General features: G+C 34.9%; 1 protein-coding gene across 16 annotated transcripts in view; it reads left to right on the top strand.

The window, feature by feature from the left end:
- Window positions 1–17725, top strand: part of VEZT (vezatin, adherens junctions transmembrane protein) — a 74892-nt gene that overhangs the window by 31730 nt on the left and 25437 nt on the right. For 7 of the 16 annotated variants that reach the window (XM_027107216.1, XM_027107218.1, XM_027107228.1 and 4 more), the window contains 6 exons: window positions 2839–2973; window positions 6507–6593; window positions 7663–7776; window positions 11322–11497; window positions 13680–13955; window positions 16671–16820. In XM_027107216.1, the coding sequence (XP_026963017.1) occupies window positions 2839–2973; window positions 6507–6593; window positions 7663–7776; window positions 11322–11497; window positions 13680–13955; window positions 16671–16820 (938 nt within the window). Of the gene's footprint in view, window positions 1–2838; window positions 2974–5938; window positions 6012–6506; window positions 6594–7662; window positions 7777–11321; window positions 11498–13679; window positions 13956–16670; window positions 16821–17725 lie in introns of those variants that run through there. The other 9 variants (XM_027107226.1, XM_027107229.1, XM_027107223.1 and 6 more) reach the window with 9 other exon arrangements.

The following is a 17725-nucleotide window of genomic DNA, read 5'->3' on the forward strand; positions in this document are numbered from 1 at the left end:
AAAAAAAAAAAAAAAAAAAAAAAGAGGTTTGGCCCCATCCCCAGACCCCAGGCCTCCTCCCAGAGAACAATTAGCAGGCAAGAGTGTACCTCATGATCTTAATTGAGTTGGGAGTCAACAAACTAAGGCTGTTGGGCCAATTTGTATTCCCTCTGTGCCTTTTTATATGGCTGGTGAATAAAGAATGGTGTTTTACGTTGTTTTTTGTTTTTTGTGGTTTTTTTTGGCGATACGTGGGCCTCTCACTGTTGTGGCCTCTCCCGTTGTGGAGCACAGGCTCTGGACGTGCAGGCTCAGCGGCCATGGCTCACGGGGCCCAGCCACTCCGCGGCATGTGGGATCTTCCCGGACCGGGGCACGAACCCGTGTCCCGAACCCGTGTCCCCTGCATTGGCAGGCGGACTCTCAGCCACTGCGCCACCAGGGAAACCCGTGTTACGTTTTTTTAATGGTTGGGGAAAATATCAAAAGAATGATATTTTGTGATGCATGAAAATTATAAAGTTTGGTATTTCCATAAATAAGGTTTTACTGGAACATAACCACATTCATTGGTCTATATATTGTCCGTGGCTGCTTTCACACTACTGCAACGGACTTGATGAGTTGCAACAGAGACCATATGGCCTGCAAAGCCTAAAATATTTACTATCTGGCCTTTTACAGAAGAAGTTTGATGACCCTTGAATTAGAGTAACTCCACTTTGATCCATCTTATTTATTGTTCTTCCCCATGGGAGTTCATTTGAAGAAAGGGTTCTACTGCCTTAAAAACAAGTTTTGGGTTTTTTTCTAAAGTATGTAAACTTTTCCAAAGGTCAGCCCAGAGAGCTAGCCTTCTTGTTCTTTTGCCACTCTGGGGGCAGAGCAGGGTGGGGTTCACAGTTCAGTTTGAAAATACAGATTGGGTAACTCAAGGCAATATTTGAAGATACATTATGGGTGATGAAAAAATTAACCATTTGTGCCACCAGAGATTTTAAGTCTGATAACAGGGATAAGACAGTAAATTCTTCCTGCTTATTTTTAAAATTTTTGCATATTTTTCTCAAAAGAGAAATTAAACATAGCTTAAAAGGAAGGCATCTGACTCATCTTCATGTTCCCTCAAATTAATAGCCAGTGAATTGCTACCAGTCCAGCAAATTCCCACTCTTCCTCATTTTTCCAGACTCAAAGATATATTCCCTAAAAGCGTTGGTCTAATTTAGCTACCTCTCCTCTGTTTCCATAGCAACCAGTACATTCCTGTAATTATTAATTTGCTTCCTGTCTCTGTACTAAACTATAAGTAAGCTTCTTTGGTGTCTTCCTCTCTAAACACAGGAGGGAGTATTTGTAATTTTAGGTAATATAGCACAATATTTCAGAGCACTGGCTTTGGAGTCAGACCTATCCAGCTTTCTCTAGCTGAGTGAATCTTTCCTCATCTATGAAATGGGAATAACAGTAGTAATCATGATGGTAATTTAGTTTGTTGTAAACCTTAACTGAGACGATGCATGTAAAATGCTTAGTTGAGGTTTTGCCACATAGCACTATGTCATCTGAGTGGCTGTTGTTATTGTATCTCTAATATCTGACATAATGTCTTTTTTAAGTATTAAAAATCTTGTTGAATGGAATCAAGGTTTATTTTAAACATTTACCAACTTTGTGCTTTAGAAAAGGCTAAAAGTTAAAATTAAATCTTGCCACTTATCTAGAAAGAGTTATCCCATGGATTTTCATTCAATGGTGATGATGAGGTTTCTGTTTGATGTTCTTTTTTTTTCTTTTTTTTTGGTCTGTTCCAAAACCTGTGCTCTTTCCACATAGCTCTTATAAAGTTGGGGTATAAATTGAATGCTTACTATGTGCCAAGGACTGTTCTAAATGCTTTATATTTATTTAGTCCTCGTAAGAACCCTATGAGTTAGGTATTAGTTATTATTCCTGTTTTTAGATGAGACAGCCAAAGCAGAGAAGGATTATAATTTGCCATGGGTTACCAAGCTAGTAAGAGGCAGAATTGGGATTTGAATCCGCAGTCTGGCTCCAGAGTTTGTGTTCTTAACCTGCACAAACCTACCTCTCTTATTTGCTATATACTTTATATAGGCATATTTTAGGTAACTTTCTTGGAGTTTTAAGTTTGTTTACAGTGCTGGCATATGATACATAATACTCATTTGTGCCTGAATGAATTAATCGATATGATGGTATGATAAATTTATATTTGATATAGTATGATCATTAATTCTTCTTGGCTTCAAGTAATAACTATTTTTCACTGTGGGTCCTTTTCGGAGCTATCTTTAGCCAGGATTAGCTATTAGGAAGCAATCTATTCTAATACTACAAAAATTTGGACAAAGAAATTGCTTAACAAATCTACTTATATTCCTAAATTCATTTTTTCTTGCTGGTACTCACTCAAAAAAAAAAGTCTGTGTTTTACTTAGTTTTTCCTTTTTTGGGTTACTCTGTTGAATTGTTTGTTGATTTTTTTTTTAATGTTACGTGGCATTGTGACAGATAATTCAGTTCTTTATAGAAGAAGCCTTAAAGAATTTGGGCATACTTGTCATAATGTTGAATTTGCCCTCTAAAACTTCTGAAATACAGTTGACCTTTGAAACGGGAGTTAGAGGCACCCACCCGCGTATAACTTCACAGTCAGCCCTCTCTGTTCTCAGTTCCTCTTCCCGGTCTTCAACCAACCCTCCATTGTGTAGTGCTATAATATGTATTTATTTTTAAAAATCTTCATCAAAGTGGAACCCCACAGTTCAAACCCTTATTGTTAAAGGGTCAACTGTAGTAATGATCTTGAAATTTACTTTATATCTCTTTCAGAATTCTCCACTTTACCAGTACTTACAGGATCTGGGACACACAGACTTCGAAGTATGTTCTTCTCTGTCACCAAAACCAGAAAAATGCACAGTGACAGAGGGACAACAAAAGCCTCCTGCAAGAGCCCTGCCAAAAGTAAGAAGGCATACTCATTCTCTTTGACTCAATCTTTTGTTCTTTACTGATTATTTAAACTGCCTTTACGCTTATCCTTGCAAAAAACAAAAAAACACCTTGTTGGCACCTTCATGTTCTCCCTTGCACTGGTAAGACTTTAATTTTTATTTCATCAGTAGTATGTGTCTGTTTAGATAAACATGAATCCTTGCTGTTTTGGACTATCTCATGGGTAGTTTGTATAATGAATTAAAATTAATATGATTGAAGATTAAAATATATTACATATTTAAACATTGAAGTTATCTGGAAGGAACCAGAAAAATAAACTAAAACCTTAATGAGAACCCAACTATAGGATTCCTATAGTAACTAGAATTTTTTTCTTTGAGAGAGATTGGGATTAACATATATACACTAATATGTATAAAATAGATAACTAATTTAAAAAAAAAGAAAAAATAGTGGGATAGCAAGTGTAGACAAAACAAAAAAATTTTTTTAAAGAGAATGCAAATTATAAGAAAGCAAATTAATACTTAATAAACAGTTTCAAGGATATATGATGGAGTGGGTGTATTTACCTCAATTTCTGATGCCCTTTATATCTGTGGTATCATTTACTTTTATACAGTAAATATTTCATAGTTGATGTACATCATTGTGAGGCTGACATACTAGAAGAAGCCACCAATAATTATGTTCTATAAAATACATTTACTAGATTGATTCATGTTTTATTAGCTGTATTTATTAAAATAAGAAAAATTCCAGTATATTTCAGTTTTAACAAAAGGAATTCTAATTTAACAGAAAAAACTATAACCAGATTACCTCATTTCTCAAGCATTCTAGTTTAGTCAGTGTTTTATTATAATTCAAGTTCCTTTTGGGAGGAGGATTTTAAAGTTTTCAATTAGTCATTTACTCTGTGTGATAGAAAGGAAAAGATCTTTCCTTCTGTACATCTTAGAAAAACTCTAAAATGTGAGGTAAACAAGCTGGGCCCAATTGCAACAGCAGAGTAAACACCAGAGAAATGTGTTTTTTTTTTCCACTAACACTCACAAGGTGGGAGTTAGGGGAGCAAGAGTCCTCTGTACTTAAACCCTTTCTTCTCCTTGGTCCTTTCAAATATGAATGTTCCTGGGAAAAGTTTTGAAAGCAAAACCTAAAGATATATCTAAAAGATTATTGGGACTTCCCTGGTGGTCCAGTGGCTAAGACTTCGCGCTCCCAATGCAGGGGGCTTGGGTTCAATCCCTGGTTGGGGAACTAGATATCACATGCTGCAACTAAGAGTTTGCATGCCGCAACTGAAGATCCTGCATGCCACAGTGGGGATCCTGAGTGCCGCAACTAAGACCCGGCATGGCCAAATAAATAAATATTTTTTAAAAATAATAAAAATAAAAGATTATTTACAGACTAAAATTTGAATTTGAGATTACTTGGCAACAAAAGACAAAGAATGGGCCAAGGGATAGTGCTGGGGCAGGAAATGGACATTGACCTCTTGTGTGTGTGAGTGTGTGTGTGTAAACTTGGGTTTTGTAAGTATTTAATTTTCATTTATGACAGGTATTTTTACATATAGAAATGTTGTTATTAATTTATAAATAAATGAGAGTTTAAAATTTCATCCTCTTAGAAGTAGAGGAACAGTAAAAAGCATAGCCAGAGGGTGTTTTTCAAAATTACCACATGTCTAGAAAATTCATTTAGTCTTCATATTACACATTTCAACTATACAAGCTATATCTTTCTAGAATGGAGTTTTTCTAGATATGAAGCAGCTAAATTTTAGAAAGATTTGTTATTCCTTCTTAGGGGATATATTTTTAGAATTGTCCCCCAAATTCTGTTCAAGCTATGAAGTAGCAGTTATTTTCTTTGGAAAGCAAATTTTCTGTATGAGTTCATGATGAAACAGTTATTAGCATTAATCACCCTTTTTAAACTTTTTTTTTTAATGTGATTGTTAAAGTACTTATTGAGTAGTCTGTACTGGTATTCTTTTCATGAATATTCATTCTCTGTATATTTTTCTGGTTTCTGTTCCTGTGATTATTCTTAAACATTCCTCCCACAAAGTTTCAGCATCAGTCCTCTTTGCTTGATCTGTTTTCTCTGAGCTATCTCATCTACTTTCTTACCCTCATTGGCCACTTTTGTTTATTCTCCATTTTCACTGAGTTTCAGATACTTGTTAGACATTTCCATTTGCCTGTGCTCCAGGCAACTCAGATTCAACATGTCTAAAACAACTTTTTTTTCTCAGCATTCCTGAAACAAAATATTCTTTCTGTATTCCCAAATTACCACCCTCTCAATTATCTTGCAATTTCCCATCACTCCCACGTTGATTTGGTCATTAAGTGACTCAACTTCTTTGTCTCTAAAAGCCAATCCTTACTTATTACCATTTTTGCTACCCTAGTTCAAGGCTTTATCATTATTTAGCTGGGCTGTTGTATATCCTTCTAATCATGCTTCTTGGCAGAGCTCATTCCCTGCTAGTACAGCCTCTGCACTGTTGCCAGTTATTTTTCTAAAGTGCTGATTTTTATTGTTTCACTTCCTTATATAAAAACCTTTGGTGACTCCTCACAGTCTATAGGATACATTCTAAACTGTTATTAAGACCACAGTCTTTTACAATCTCAGTGTACCTTTTAAACTTCATTATTCTTCCCTTGGGTCTTAACTGTCCCAAACTATGCCACCATCCCCAATGGCATGTACTTCCATGGCTCTCTCCTTTATTCATCCTTTCCCCTTGCCTGGAGTGTTCTTCCCTCCGTTGTTATTAAATTCCTATTCATCTATTAGGGCTTAGCTCCAGTGTCAGCTCCTCTTGACCTCCTTTTTCCCACACTTTTTCAGATTTTACATTGGTTTGTAATTATTTGTACTGTCTCTTCTAAGTTCTTGAAAACAGCAGTTATGTATATTCATCTTTGTTCCCATGACCCTTTTTCAGTACCTGGAATATAATAGTCACTCAATGAAAGTAAACTCCATTTACTGGCCTGCTCAGGAAATGGGCTATTAAGGTAAATTGAATTTTTGATTGATTCAATAATATAACTTTTATTTCAATATGAGACAGTTTTTCTAAAATTGATTAAAATATCTTTCTGCCTTAGTATTATAGAATGAAATGCTCTTAATATTTGAGAACTTGGAGTACTTGGTTTTCATTTTGAAATACATACCCAATACCACCGTCATGTGGACATAGGTAGTATATAGTGTACCCAAGATACGTAGGTTTACAGGTCTCATTCCAAACTCACTGAATCTGAATCTTTAGTTGGGGGGCCCAGGAGTATGTTTCTGACTGAATCCTCCAGGTGATTCTGATGTGTGAGTAAATTGGGGATCTAATAAGGAGACTGCAACACGCTGGCAAAACATATAATATAACCTAGATGACATTTTTCTTTTTCTGATAAAAATTATGATTAATTAGAAGTAAGTTATTTGAAGTTTTTCTGCTATTGAGGTGTGGTTTAATAATCCTTTACAATGTCATTCATCTCCTTTAGCGAGGCATCCTGTTAAAAGTGGCTGAAACCATCAAAAGCTGGATTTTGGTTCAGTGCAGTAAGAATGATGACTTACTTCACAAGTTGGTGAGTGTTCACTTCTTTTTTGTCACTTTTCAGGACTCCGGTTTATTAGTGAGAAAATTGATGAATCCGAATTTGTTTTGCTACTGATTTGGGCAGTGATTGATTTTGATTAGAAATTCTGGGCTGTTCTTCAAAAGGAGACTGATCTGCTTCATGAAGTGTTAAAGTTTGTTTGTATCACCTAAGGGGGAAAAAAAAAGGAAAGGAAGTTCTTCAGTAACTGGGGATCTTTGCATTTGGACTCATTAGTATTATCTTCTAAGAGGTTATTAGCCACTGAGAATAGGATATTCTGGTAATTATTGAAGCCCTATTTGTTAGATTACTCATTTCCTGCTGCCGTCTTCCTCCATTGACAGGTATTCCTCTCTGTGAGGAAGGGAATAGATCTATTAGTGGGATCCTCCCCCTTTTCATTAGGAACTTGACTGTCTCTATTCCACAGCCTATGTTTACAAAGTTTGGGCAGAATCAAGAGTGGTTCCTCCCTAATTTATTTATCATTAATCTACCATTCTCTGACAACTTCATATATAAAATTTAGTCTTCCGGGACTGATAAATCACAGAATTTCCCAAAGACTAGCTTGATCTCTGAGCCCCAAGAGGGAGTACATCTTAACAGTATAAAGTCTAGTTAATATAGCTAAAAAAAGTAAAGTTTTAAAATTCTTATGACTCTCACAAGTAAGCAGATTTCAGAATCTTATGCTGCCCTGTGACTTTAAGATGATAATTATCATTCTTGTAAACTATCATTTGTCAAAGGATGTTTACAAAGTGCTTTCACATTTTGATTTGTTAATCCAAACGCTGTATAAGGTTTAGTGTGTTCTACCATTTGGAAGCCTGAGGTTCAGACATTTCAGTTTGGTTAAGAATACTTATTAAGTGAATTGTTGAAGAATGTTCAGCTAGAAAGTGAATCAGAATTTGAACTCGGGTCTCCTGGTTTCAAATCCCAGGTTCTTTTCATTATAATGTACCACCTTTCTAACTTGAGTATTACTATGTTTTGACTGACTAAAATTACTTTTTTAGCAATCTATATGGGCACGTTCTCTGTTCAGGGTTTCGTCTTCATAGGTGTGTTGAAAAGGTCAATGAAGTGTCTTGTCATCTACGTAGACATCATCTCTAGCCAGGTGGAGCCATCCTCATTCTTCAGTGATACTAGGACTGTGGTAAGGTATATGGATCCATATACATTTTTCTGTGGTTTAATCATAGTCTGCATAGTCCTGATCTTTTCATTCTTGGTTCTTTATCACTGGCCACATGCTTCATGTCATATTTCACTGTAAAGTACCAGCTTCTGAATGCATCCCTTTTGTGCCTATATTATGCAGAATTGTAGGAAGTACATTCCTGAGAAATAGTTTACTAGTAATGGAACAAGGAATTGACCAGTTAGCATCTGGCATGAGATTGCTTGACTTTTCCCCTTGATTATGAAATATTTTAAAATTTGTTATCTATACAGACATTGAACCAGTCTCTTCCTTTTATAAAGATACTGGCAATTGCTCCATGATATCTGAACATTTTACCATTGTTCATTTTCATTAAGGTAATACTTTTCTTCTTAAAGATTAAAAAAAAAATTCCTTTATAGCAAGTATGATGTTAGTGGTATTGGCACTTTTAAAGTGCTTTTTAGCCTATAAAGTGCTATCATACATTATTTCACTTGATCCTCATCAGCTTTATTAAATAGCACTATATATTAAAAAGCGTGTAAGATCATTGAAGTATATTGACACATGAATAAGTTCTCTTCTCCATCCCTAGGGGCCAAAATAGAAATCTCTTTATTCTTTAGCTGTGCTTCTCATAGTCTTTTCATTCCATCCAAGCGGAATTCTTCCTAAGTTATCTTCTCATGCTATTTCTCTGTTTAAATTCTAAAAAGATCCCTACTACCTATCAAATCAAGTCCAATTCATCACTTTCACTGGCATGAAAGAGTCTGCGTAATTTGGCCCTAATCTACCTTTCCAGCTTTATCCCCCAATATTTTCATCAGCCCAATACACTCTTCCTTTTCCTTTATTCCTTGCCTATTCTCTGTGTCTATATTTGTACTATTATACTGTGAAATTTGTTCCATTTTTCTATTTTTGGAATGTTTCCAATAAGCAGTACTAGCTCTTCCTCAAGGTCTTTCCTAGAAACTTCAGTCTGTTGGATCTCTTATTTTCTGCAACCACCTTGTAATAATTATCTGTGCTATGTTCTGTAAGTTTTTGTATTCTGTGAGCTTTTCTTTATTGTATTTTTAATTATTTCATATGTACTAACAACACTAACAGCTAACACTTACATAGCGCTTACTGTGCGCCAGATATTCTTAGTAGTTTATAAATAATTACTTATTTAATCCTTGCAACAACCCTGTGAAGTGGGTACTGTTATTATCCTCACTTTGCAGATGAGGAAACTGGAACAGAAAGGTTATATTAACTTGCTTAAGTTGTGGGACCAAAATATAAACCCAGGCACTAAGTCTTGATACTTGTTGAGGGCGAGCCAAAGTTCACGTAGCACACCTCCCCCCAGCACAGAGCACCCAAACTATTAATACTGCCTCGAATCACACTGGTTTTGGGGAGGCTTTATCCCAGTTCTGCAACAGGTCTGATGCCAAGGAGTGGTGTTGAAGAAAGTGAGTTCCTGATTAAGCGGCATGCCCATAAGAGGGTCTGTGAAGAGGAAGAGTTCCCAATCTGCATTAACAGCCTCCCCCCTCTGTCAGCCTTAGCCTTCATTTAATTAGGCTTCTTTAAACTTACCCCTATACAATTACTTAGAGGTCTCATAAAAGGCCTGATGTCAAGTTTTTGTAGCAAAAGTTTTATTTTTAGTACTTGTATTTGAATATGGTCATGTCTGATTGGGGAATCCAAACCAAATTATAAGGCCAATATGTGAAGGTTTATTTTAAGGATTACTGGACAAGCTACCATGCTCCACCCCCTGCCCTCCTGCCTTCCATTGCCCACCTGCTGTCGCTACCCTGCAGCCCACTTCCCCCTCTTCACCCCTAACAGTAATATAAAGTGAGTTGTGCTGTTCTCTCTTTATGAAAGTGGGGTGGAATGTCGAAAAACTAAGTAGTTCCTAATGTTAGGATTGTAAGAGAGAAGAGGCAGTAGTTCAAATATGAACCATAAAAGTGCTGCAGAGGTATGTGCAGGGTGTATCAGTAGATGGTAAAAAAGCCTTATAGGCTAAAAGGAAGATCAGCATTCCACTGAGATTTTTTTTTTTTTTAGATAATTAAAAGAAATACATCCAAATAGTCCTAATACTAAAAATATTCTTCTCCTTCTCTAAAAGTGATGTATAGCCCATGACCAAGAGGATATGTGCTCTTAGTGCATCACTGCATAGTGTATGGATCTGTAGTGTGTAGATCACTGCTTAAGTCCTCATGGTTAGCTCGGGCTAGAATCTGTGGTGTGGGAATGATTAAGAAGAGCAAACCCACTGCCCTCAAACCCTAGACCTAACTGGTTTTACTTTCATTGCTAAGGGTCTTGTCCATTAGAAATTCTCTTTATTTTTATCATACAATAGTATCTCCCTATTCCTAAGTTTAATACAACATAAAACTAAATTTTCTGGTAGAGAAGACTATATTCAGGGAAGAAGAATCAACTACCAAAGACTTAGGGTTTGAAATCATAATCCTGGAAAGTTACTTAATCTCTTTGAGCTTCAGTTTTCTCCTCTATAGAATGGACAGGAGGATGATAATGTACATCACAGGGTTACTGTGAGAATTGCTCTAACATTGCTATCTCATCTCTCACCCCTCCACCAGGTACACGCTGCAAAAACTAATATTGGTGACTTGCAGGTCCCCAAACTAGAAGAGACTTGCTTTCATTCTGTCTCATCCCATTCTTCCAACTCTTTCATCTGATTCATCCTTTAAGATTCAGTTTAGGCATCACCTCTTTTACTTTCTCTTTGTTGCAGGTTTTGTTCCTTCTATGCCGTTTTCATAATAACCTAGTTATACCTCATCACACTTCTTTGCACTTACTTTTCAGTCCTCTGCGTTAGACTATGAACTCTCTAAGAGTAAAGTCTTGTATGTCTTGTTCATTTTTTTATGCTTTTGATGTCAAGCATGTTGCCTGGTATGTATTCCTTGATAGGTGGGTAGAAGGAAAAGAGGGAGGAATAAATAAGCTGGTATATGTGAAAGCATTTTGTAAACTATAAAGTGCTATGCACATGTTTTTGTCATTTTGTATTATATTCCTTAATGATGTATTTTTAATACATTCTAAATGTCCATTTTTAGAAAGCCTTGATCCTGCTGATGTAATTCTTAGATATTGGCTATATTGTTATAGCATCCAGGGACAGCATCTTCTGTTACAGGATTATATTTTCCATGTTGTTTTCCAACAATTTAATTAATTAGGCTTAACTCAACAGGTTTATTAATCTGTAATTACTTCACATCTGTTTATTAAAAATATATATTTCACTCACATGTGGCTCCATAATGTCTACCTCAGTCTTTATTGTTTCACATTTATAATGAAAATAAAACCCTCTCCATCATACTGAAAATAGATTGACTATTGTTTCTTCTTCTTGGAATCTGTACTAAAAATAAACACCTCTAATTTTATTAGCATGGTAGGAGCTTAATATTTAATACAAAATTATGCATGTATTAATACCTCTCTTCCGGTCTTTTAATGTCAAGGATATTGGATTCCGACTCGACTCACTACATACCATCCTGCAACAGGAAGTCCTGTTACAAGAGGATGTGGAACTGATTGAGCTACTTGATCCCAGTGTCCTGTCTGCAGGACAACCTCAACAACAGGAAAATGGACACCTTCCAACACTTTGCTCCCTGGCGACCCCTAATATTTGGTACTGTCCAGAAAACATCTATCCGTTGCTTACATACAGAGTATTACCAGAGGAAATCAGTCATCACGCTCTCCATTATAAAGGCATTATAAACATTTTAGCATTTTAATTAATGTAATGATATGCCAGAGGTTAAAAAAAAAAAAAGTCCCTTTCTAAAGTAAATACTATTTCAAGTGAAGGTGGAAAAAATATCCAGTTTGATTATTATATATTTTCAACTCAGTATAGTTAGTGCTGTGTTTAACAACCCAATAAGCAGGTATAACATATGCCAAAAATAAAATCTCTCTTACCCATATACCTATACACATGTGCTCATGAAGGCCTAGCCAGTGCTTTATGTTTCTTTACCATTAATAGATTATGTAGTAATTACATTGTAGAAGCACCAAGGATAGGACATGGGGCATGGAGGTAAACAGTTGATTCCTGCTTTGTTGGGTGAGAAGAGATCATAGACAATAGACAATTCAAACTACCTTAAAACTTGTCAGCCACTTAAAGTATTTGGGTCTAATGCAGAAGTCTCAGGCCATAATCTGTTAAAAAGAAATATGTATAGTAAAAAGGGATTATATATACAGAACTGTAAATATCCTCTTCCTATTAAAGTATGAGTTTATTAAGTGAACTAAATTATTGCTCGAACTGTTCAAGTTATATGGGCAGTTACATTCATTGGCCTCAGTGCTCTGAATTTATGTGTCTTTCCTGTCACATTGACAAATGCTTCATATTGTAATAGATAGCAAAGTATGGTGTTTTCCAAATATGTAGTCACTCAGATATCATGATGAAGTAAAGCATCTTATCCTTTAAAAATATAAGAACTTAAGGAGCTGCTAGAAGGAAGCATAGGTTTTAAGAATTTTATAACTTTATATTCAAGTTTTCTTTGACCTCAAATGTCATTAAGCAATTCTGAGCCCTATAAATACATTATAGACTTTGCTATAAATACATAAAAGTATATGATGAGATTTTGCTTTATGATATTACCAATATTGTCTAACAGTAAAAGACTCCAAGGGAAATTAGGGCAGGCAAATATTTATTAAGAAGCATTCTTACATTTTCTTTATAGTTTGACTATATAACTGTCTTCAAGTAGTATTGATGTTGTTTTTCGGATATCCTCAGATACAGCTCCCCTATATTTATCTCTTTCTATATTTTCACATTTTCATCTAAACCTTCATTGCTTGAATGATGTATGTTAGTCTGTAGATTTGTAATTGACCTAAATTTTAAAAATTTCCTATATATTTTGACTTCAGTTAAAGCAGTGTAAAAATACAAAGCTTGTCCATATTACGGTCAGCAATAAATATGTATATTTCCAGAATTGCGGTGATGGTTATTTAAAATTAATGATAAAATAAAAAATAAAATTAATGATAAAATAAAATAAGATGGGGCTTCCCTGGTGGCGCAGTGGTTGAGAGTCTGCCTGCTGATGCAGGGGACACGAGTTCGTGCCCTGGTCTGGGAAGATCCCACATGCCGCGGAGCGGCTGGGCCCGTGAGCCATGGCCGCTGAGCCTGCGCGTCCGGAGCCTGTGCTCCGCAACGGGAGAGGCCACAACAGTGAGAGGCCCGCGTACTGCAAAAAATAAATAAATAAATAAAAATAAAATAAAATAAGATGACTTTATTCAAAGCAATTACTCATGAAGTATATATTATTTCTATTTGGAAAAATGCTTATATTTTCTTGAGGTATTATATGTTTTTGCACAGATAATTAAAGTCTAATTTTAGGGGAAAAGACCTCATGATATCTCCAAATATTAAAGATTTTTAGTATTAAAAATTAGTAAAAATTAAAGTTTTTTTAAATTTTATATTTGTAAAATCAGATTTTAAAATCTGTAATTTGTTTTTAGGTTAAAGAGCACATATCTTAAAAAAAAAAAAAAAAAGTTTTTTTCAGAAGATACCTATTTATGTCCTTTACCTAAACTGATTAGCTCTAGACAGTGGGTGTCTAGCAACTAGACAGTGGTGCTAGATATTTTTTAACTGTTTCATATTACTTTTTAAAATGTCATATTTTATAAAGTCATACTTTATAAAGAAGCTAGCATTTTATCTATTTTAGGAAACCTGAATTGCTGACTAAAGTAACTCATCTTTCTCTGGACTGATGGATATCATTTTTTTGGCTTTTCTATTCTAGGGATGTCTCAGTGCTATTTGCCTTCATTAGTTTGCTCATTATGCTTCCCACTTGGTGGATTGTATCTTCCTGGCTGCTATGGGGAGTGATTCTATTTGTTTATCTGATCATAAGAGCTTTGAGATTATGGAGGACAGCAAAACTACAAATAACCCTAAAAAAATACAATGTCCATTTGGAAGATATAGCAACAAATAGCCGAGGTTTTACTAACCTCGTGAGAAAAGCTTTACGTCTCATTCAAGAAACTGAAGTCATTTCCAGAGGATTTACACTGTGAGTTCATTTTTCATTTTATTTTTTAAATAATTCTTTTCTACTACATAGTTAAATTAGAATGTTTATTACCTATTTTCATTTTTGTTTTGCATTTACAGAAAAAACTAGGTGTCTCTTTAGCACTTATCAAAGTCTGTTAACTGCTAAGTGAAGGAATAAATACATTATATATTAGATTTAATAAGTGGTATGATTCTTTTTTCTACTTTGAGAAACCAAAGTGCTTTGAGAATCATGATTATTTCTGTGTGTTACCATGTGATTACATAAGATAACATAGAGAGCCTTGATCCTCGCATGCAGTAGTTACCCAATAAATACTTGTTCTCTTTACTCACCGTCAGATGCTCTCTTTACTCAGTTTACATGATAGATGTATCTCACAAGAATTCATTTTGAAAACTCTTGCCATGTATTAATAATATTCTTTAGGTTAATAGTAGTAGATATTTTGGCACTGATACTCTCAGATACTCTCACTGATATTTAATATGGGAAATTAAATATTCAACAGTCTAGCTCTAAGTGTATCAAGCTACCAGATAGATAGACTATTTATTCTATTATTAAAGGGAAAACACCAATTATGTTCCATATTCTATGCCAGACAATTTTGCATACAACTAAAGGCATACAATTACAAGCGGTAGAGCAAATGTTCAAGTTCATTCCATCTGCCTCTAAAGCTTATTTCCCGTACACTAGGCTGCCAGCTAAGCACTTACAGATGACAGTTGTAGTATAATATATTTAATAATTTATATAACTCATATAACGTCTGCAACCTATAGGTGGGAGAAAGTAAGTATATGGCAGAGAATAATTGTTGCTCTTAATTAGTTGTATCTGGAAAGTCATGAAAAGAGGGGGGCAGAAGAACCTTGGGTAGTCATTGCATCCTCCACTCTGCTCACTCTAGAGTAGTACCTAAACAATCTTGACATAAAAGCTGTATTTGGAATATCATGAAACAGGAAAGTAGAAGAGTCTCCAGTAATCCTCTCATTCTTCACTCTGTTGTATTCTGGAACAGTGTTGTAAACTCCAGAGACATGAGAGAGATTTTATAACTTCTCTTTCTGCTTAATTCAAAATGTAACAGTCCTTAGTGTCTGTTAATTTTGGTCCTTCCATTGTAGTTAAAGTCCACTTTTGTTGATAGAGCGTAGCAAATACTGAGTGTCAAATTTTAAAAGTTAAAAATCGTACTAAGTAAGTAATATAGCTCCTTTTCATTCTGGACTTGCACAACAAGAGGACTGACAGGTTAAGCAAAGTGGCTCTGTGTCCAATTAATGCTTAGGCCTGTATAGAGGATTCTGTGCCTTTTGTCATTTTCCCACTTTTACCCATATGTCTAGAATTGGCATGAAGAGCTAAAATGGGCCCGTTAGGCATGATTTCCCTCTGGATTATGACTTCTGTCTATTCAAATGCAGACAGACAGAAAAATTTTTGGAACAATTGTACTTCACTTGTCTCCATCTAACTGGAAAATGGATTGAAAAAATTATGAGGAATAATAAATTTTGAATCATAATTTTTTAGAAATATTTTCATTTTTAAGACTGAGTTAGTAAAATGGAATACAAACAATAGTGTCCATATATTGAAAATATTAGTGCTGTTGTATTCTGCCTCAACTTTTCCTCTCTAGCAAATAATTTAACCCTTCTTTGCCTCATTTCTTTATTTTAAAATAAGCCTATCCGTCATTGTCCTGTTTTTTATAGATTTTTAATGCCTGAATATGTTTAGTTTGGTTTAACATTTTTTTATGTTTTGAGTTAGATGTCTTATTTTACAAATTTGTGGTTATAGTGTAAGAAATTTATAAATTCCAAATACTTTGTTTTACTATTAGGAGAGGTTACTAGTTAGGTGAAAAACTTACTGTCTGGAAAACTATGTAATATGAAATCACTCATGGTTTCATTTATAAAAGCATAATATGTTACATGGTGTTGTTGCAAATAGGTACTCCCCATTTATCTTTGGAAAAGTGCTTATGAAATGTGCCTCCTCTTGAACAGTTTTGAGAGTAGCTATGCTACTACGTAGTAACCCTTACTTTGCCTTTCTACTTGCATTCCCCTGTTGGCCACTGGTCCTGTTATCTTTCTGCGTCCCCTACTTCATTTTGAGTAGGTAAGTGCCAGTGGCTGCAGGTGGGTAAGTCATTTTACCCTACTTTTATGAATGTACAGAATGTATTTCTATACAGTATTTGATTGTTCTGTACAAATGACCAAAAATACGATTGATGAACGTATGTAAATGCATATTAAGAATGTGAAAGTGTTTATAATTAAGGCTTTCATACTTACTGTAGACATAGGTTTTGAAAACTAATGTAAAGTAGTACCACTTTAGTATATTCTGGCAGATAGAGTGTCTATATCAAAAAGTTACAGTTTCTTACATAAATATTCCTACAGTTCTACTATATTTCAATTAAAATTTGTTGTTTCCCCATATCAGAGGAAAGCCTTTATTCTTTGAGATTTTAATTTTTCATTTGTCTTTTTTCTGGTGGCTATATATGTGTCAGGGAAATATCTATTTATGAAACCTGAGTTGGGATATTTATAAGCATTTTCTAATGAAAATCATGAAAAAGGAATTTTTTTTCCTAAGTTTAATAGAATTGTGGATTTAGAAAACAAAAACTTTAGGACACCTGTACAGTTGTATCACATTTTACTTTTCAAGTTTGCTTGACAGGGTCAGTGCTGCTTGCCCATTTAATAAAGCTGGACAGCATCCCAGTCAGCATCTCATCGGTCTTCGGAAAGCTGTCTACAGAACTGTAAGAGCCAACTTTCAAGCAGCAAGGCTAGCTACCCTATATATGCTGAAAAAATATCCTTTTCTGTCTATATGTAAGAATAAGCAATGTTTCCAGAGTCCTGAATATAGATATCATAGCTGCATCCTATAAAAGTTAACTGTAAACTGAAATTGCCTATTTTGAAGCTGATTTCCATCATCACTTTTATTTTAAAACTTAGGGGAATGACAATAATAGACAGGAAGAAAGTTCTGCTCTCATGTGGCTCATTTTTAACAAGGAAAACACTTGAAGTCCCTCCCTTCACTGGTCCAAAGAATAAAGTCAAAAGAACCTGGCTTCTCTAGGTCAGACATTTTTTCAAATTACTGAACATGACAAATTTGCGTCATGACATGGAAATAAACTGGCAACAGGAAATCCTTCCCCTTTCAAAAAACAGAGGCTCTAGGGTCAGATTGGCTGTCTAAATTTTGGCTGAATCAGTTACTGTGTAGGTGACCGTAAGCAAGTTTCTTCACTCTCTGTACCTTGCTTTATTTATTGGTAAACTGACAATAATAACAAAATCTTCCTGACTGCTTTTGTTAGACCAAATGAATTGATGCATATAAAGTGCTTACGCAGTGTCTGGTATATAATAAGCACTTAAAGACTGCATGACGATAAGTCTGTCTCTTAAATTTACTAAGTCAGGAAATTAGGTCTGTTAGAAAATAAAAGTGTATAAGATCTTTATTTTAGTTAAAATTTTGTTAGGTAAGTTATGAGTAAATGGGATGCAAAAACTATTTTGTACCTTCAGGATGCTGAGTACTGTAACATTGATAAATATAATGCTTAAAAATTTACAGAGTGCTTTATGTTCTATCATTATATCCTTATACAGACCTTTCCATGTAGATTTTCTTATCTCTACTTTATGAGAAAACTAAATAAAATCTCTACTTTATATGGGATTTACCCAGTGTCACAC

Source organism: Aethalodelphis obliquidens, unplaced genomic scaffold (genome assembly GCF_003676395.1).
Source record: "Aethalodelphis obliquidens isolate GAN/ISIS:26980383/991018 unplaced genomic scaffold, ASM367639v1 scaffold8, whole genome shotgun sequence".
NCBI lineage: Eukaryota > Metazoa > Chordata > Mammalia > Artiodactyla > Delphinidae > Aethalodelphis > Aethalodelphis obliquidens.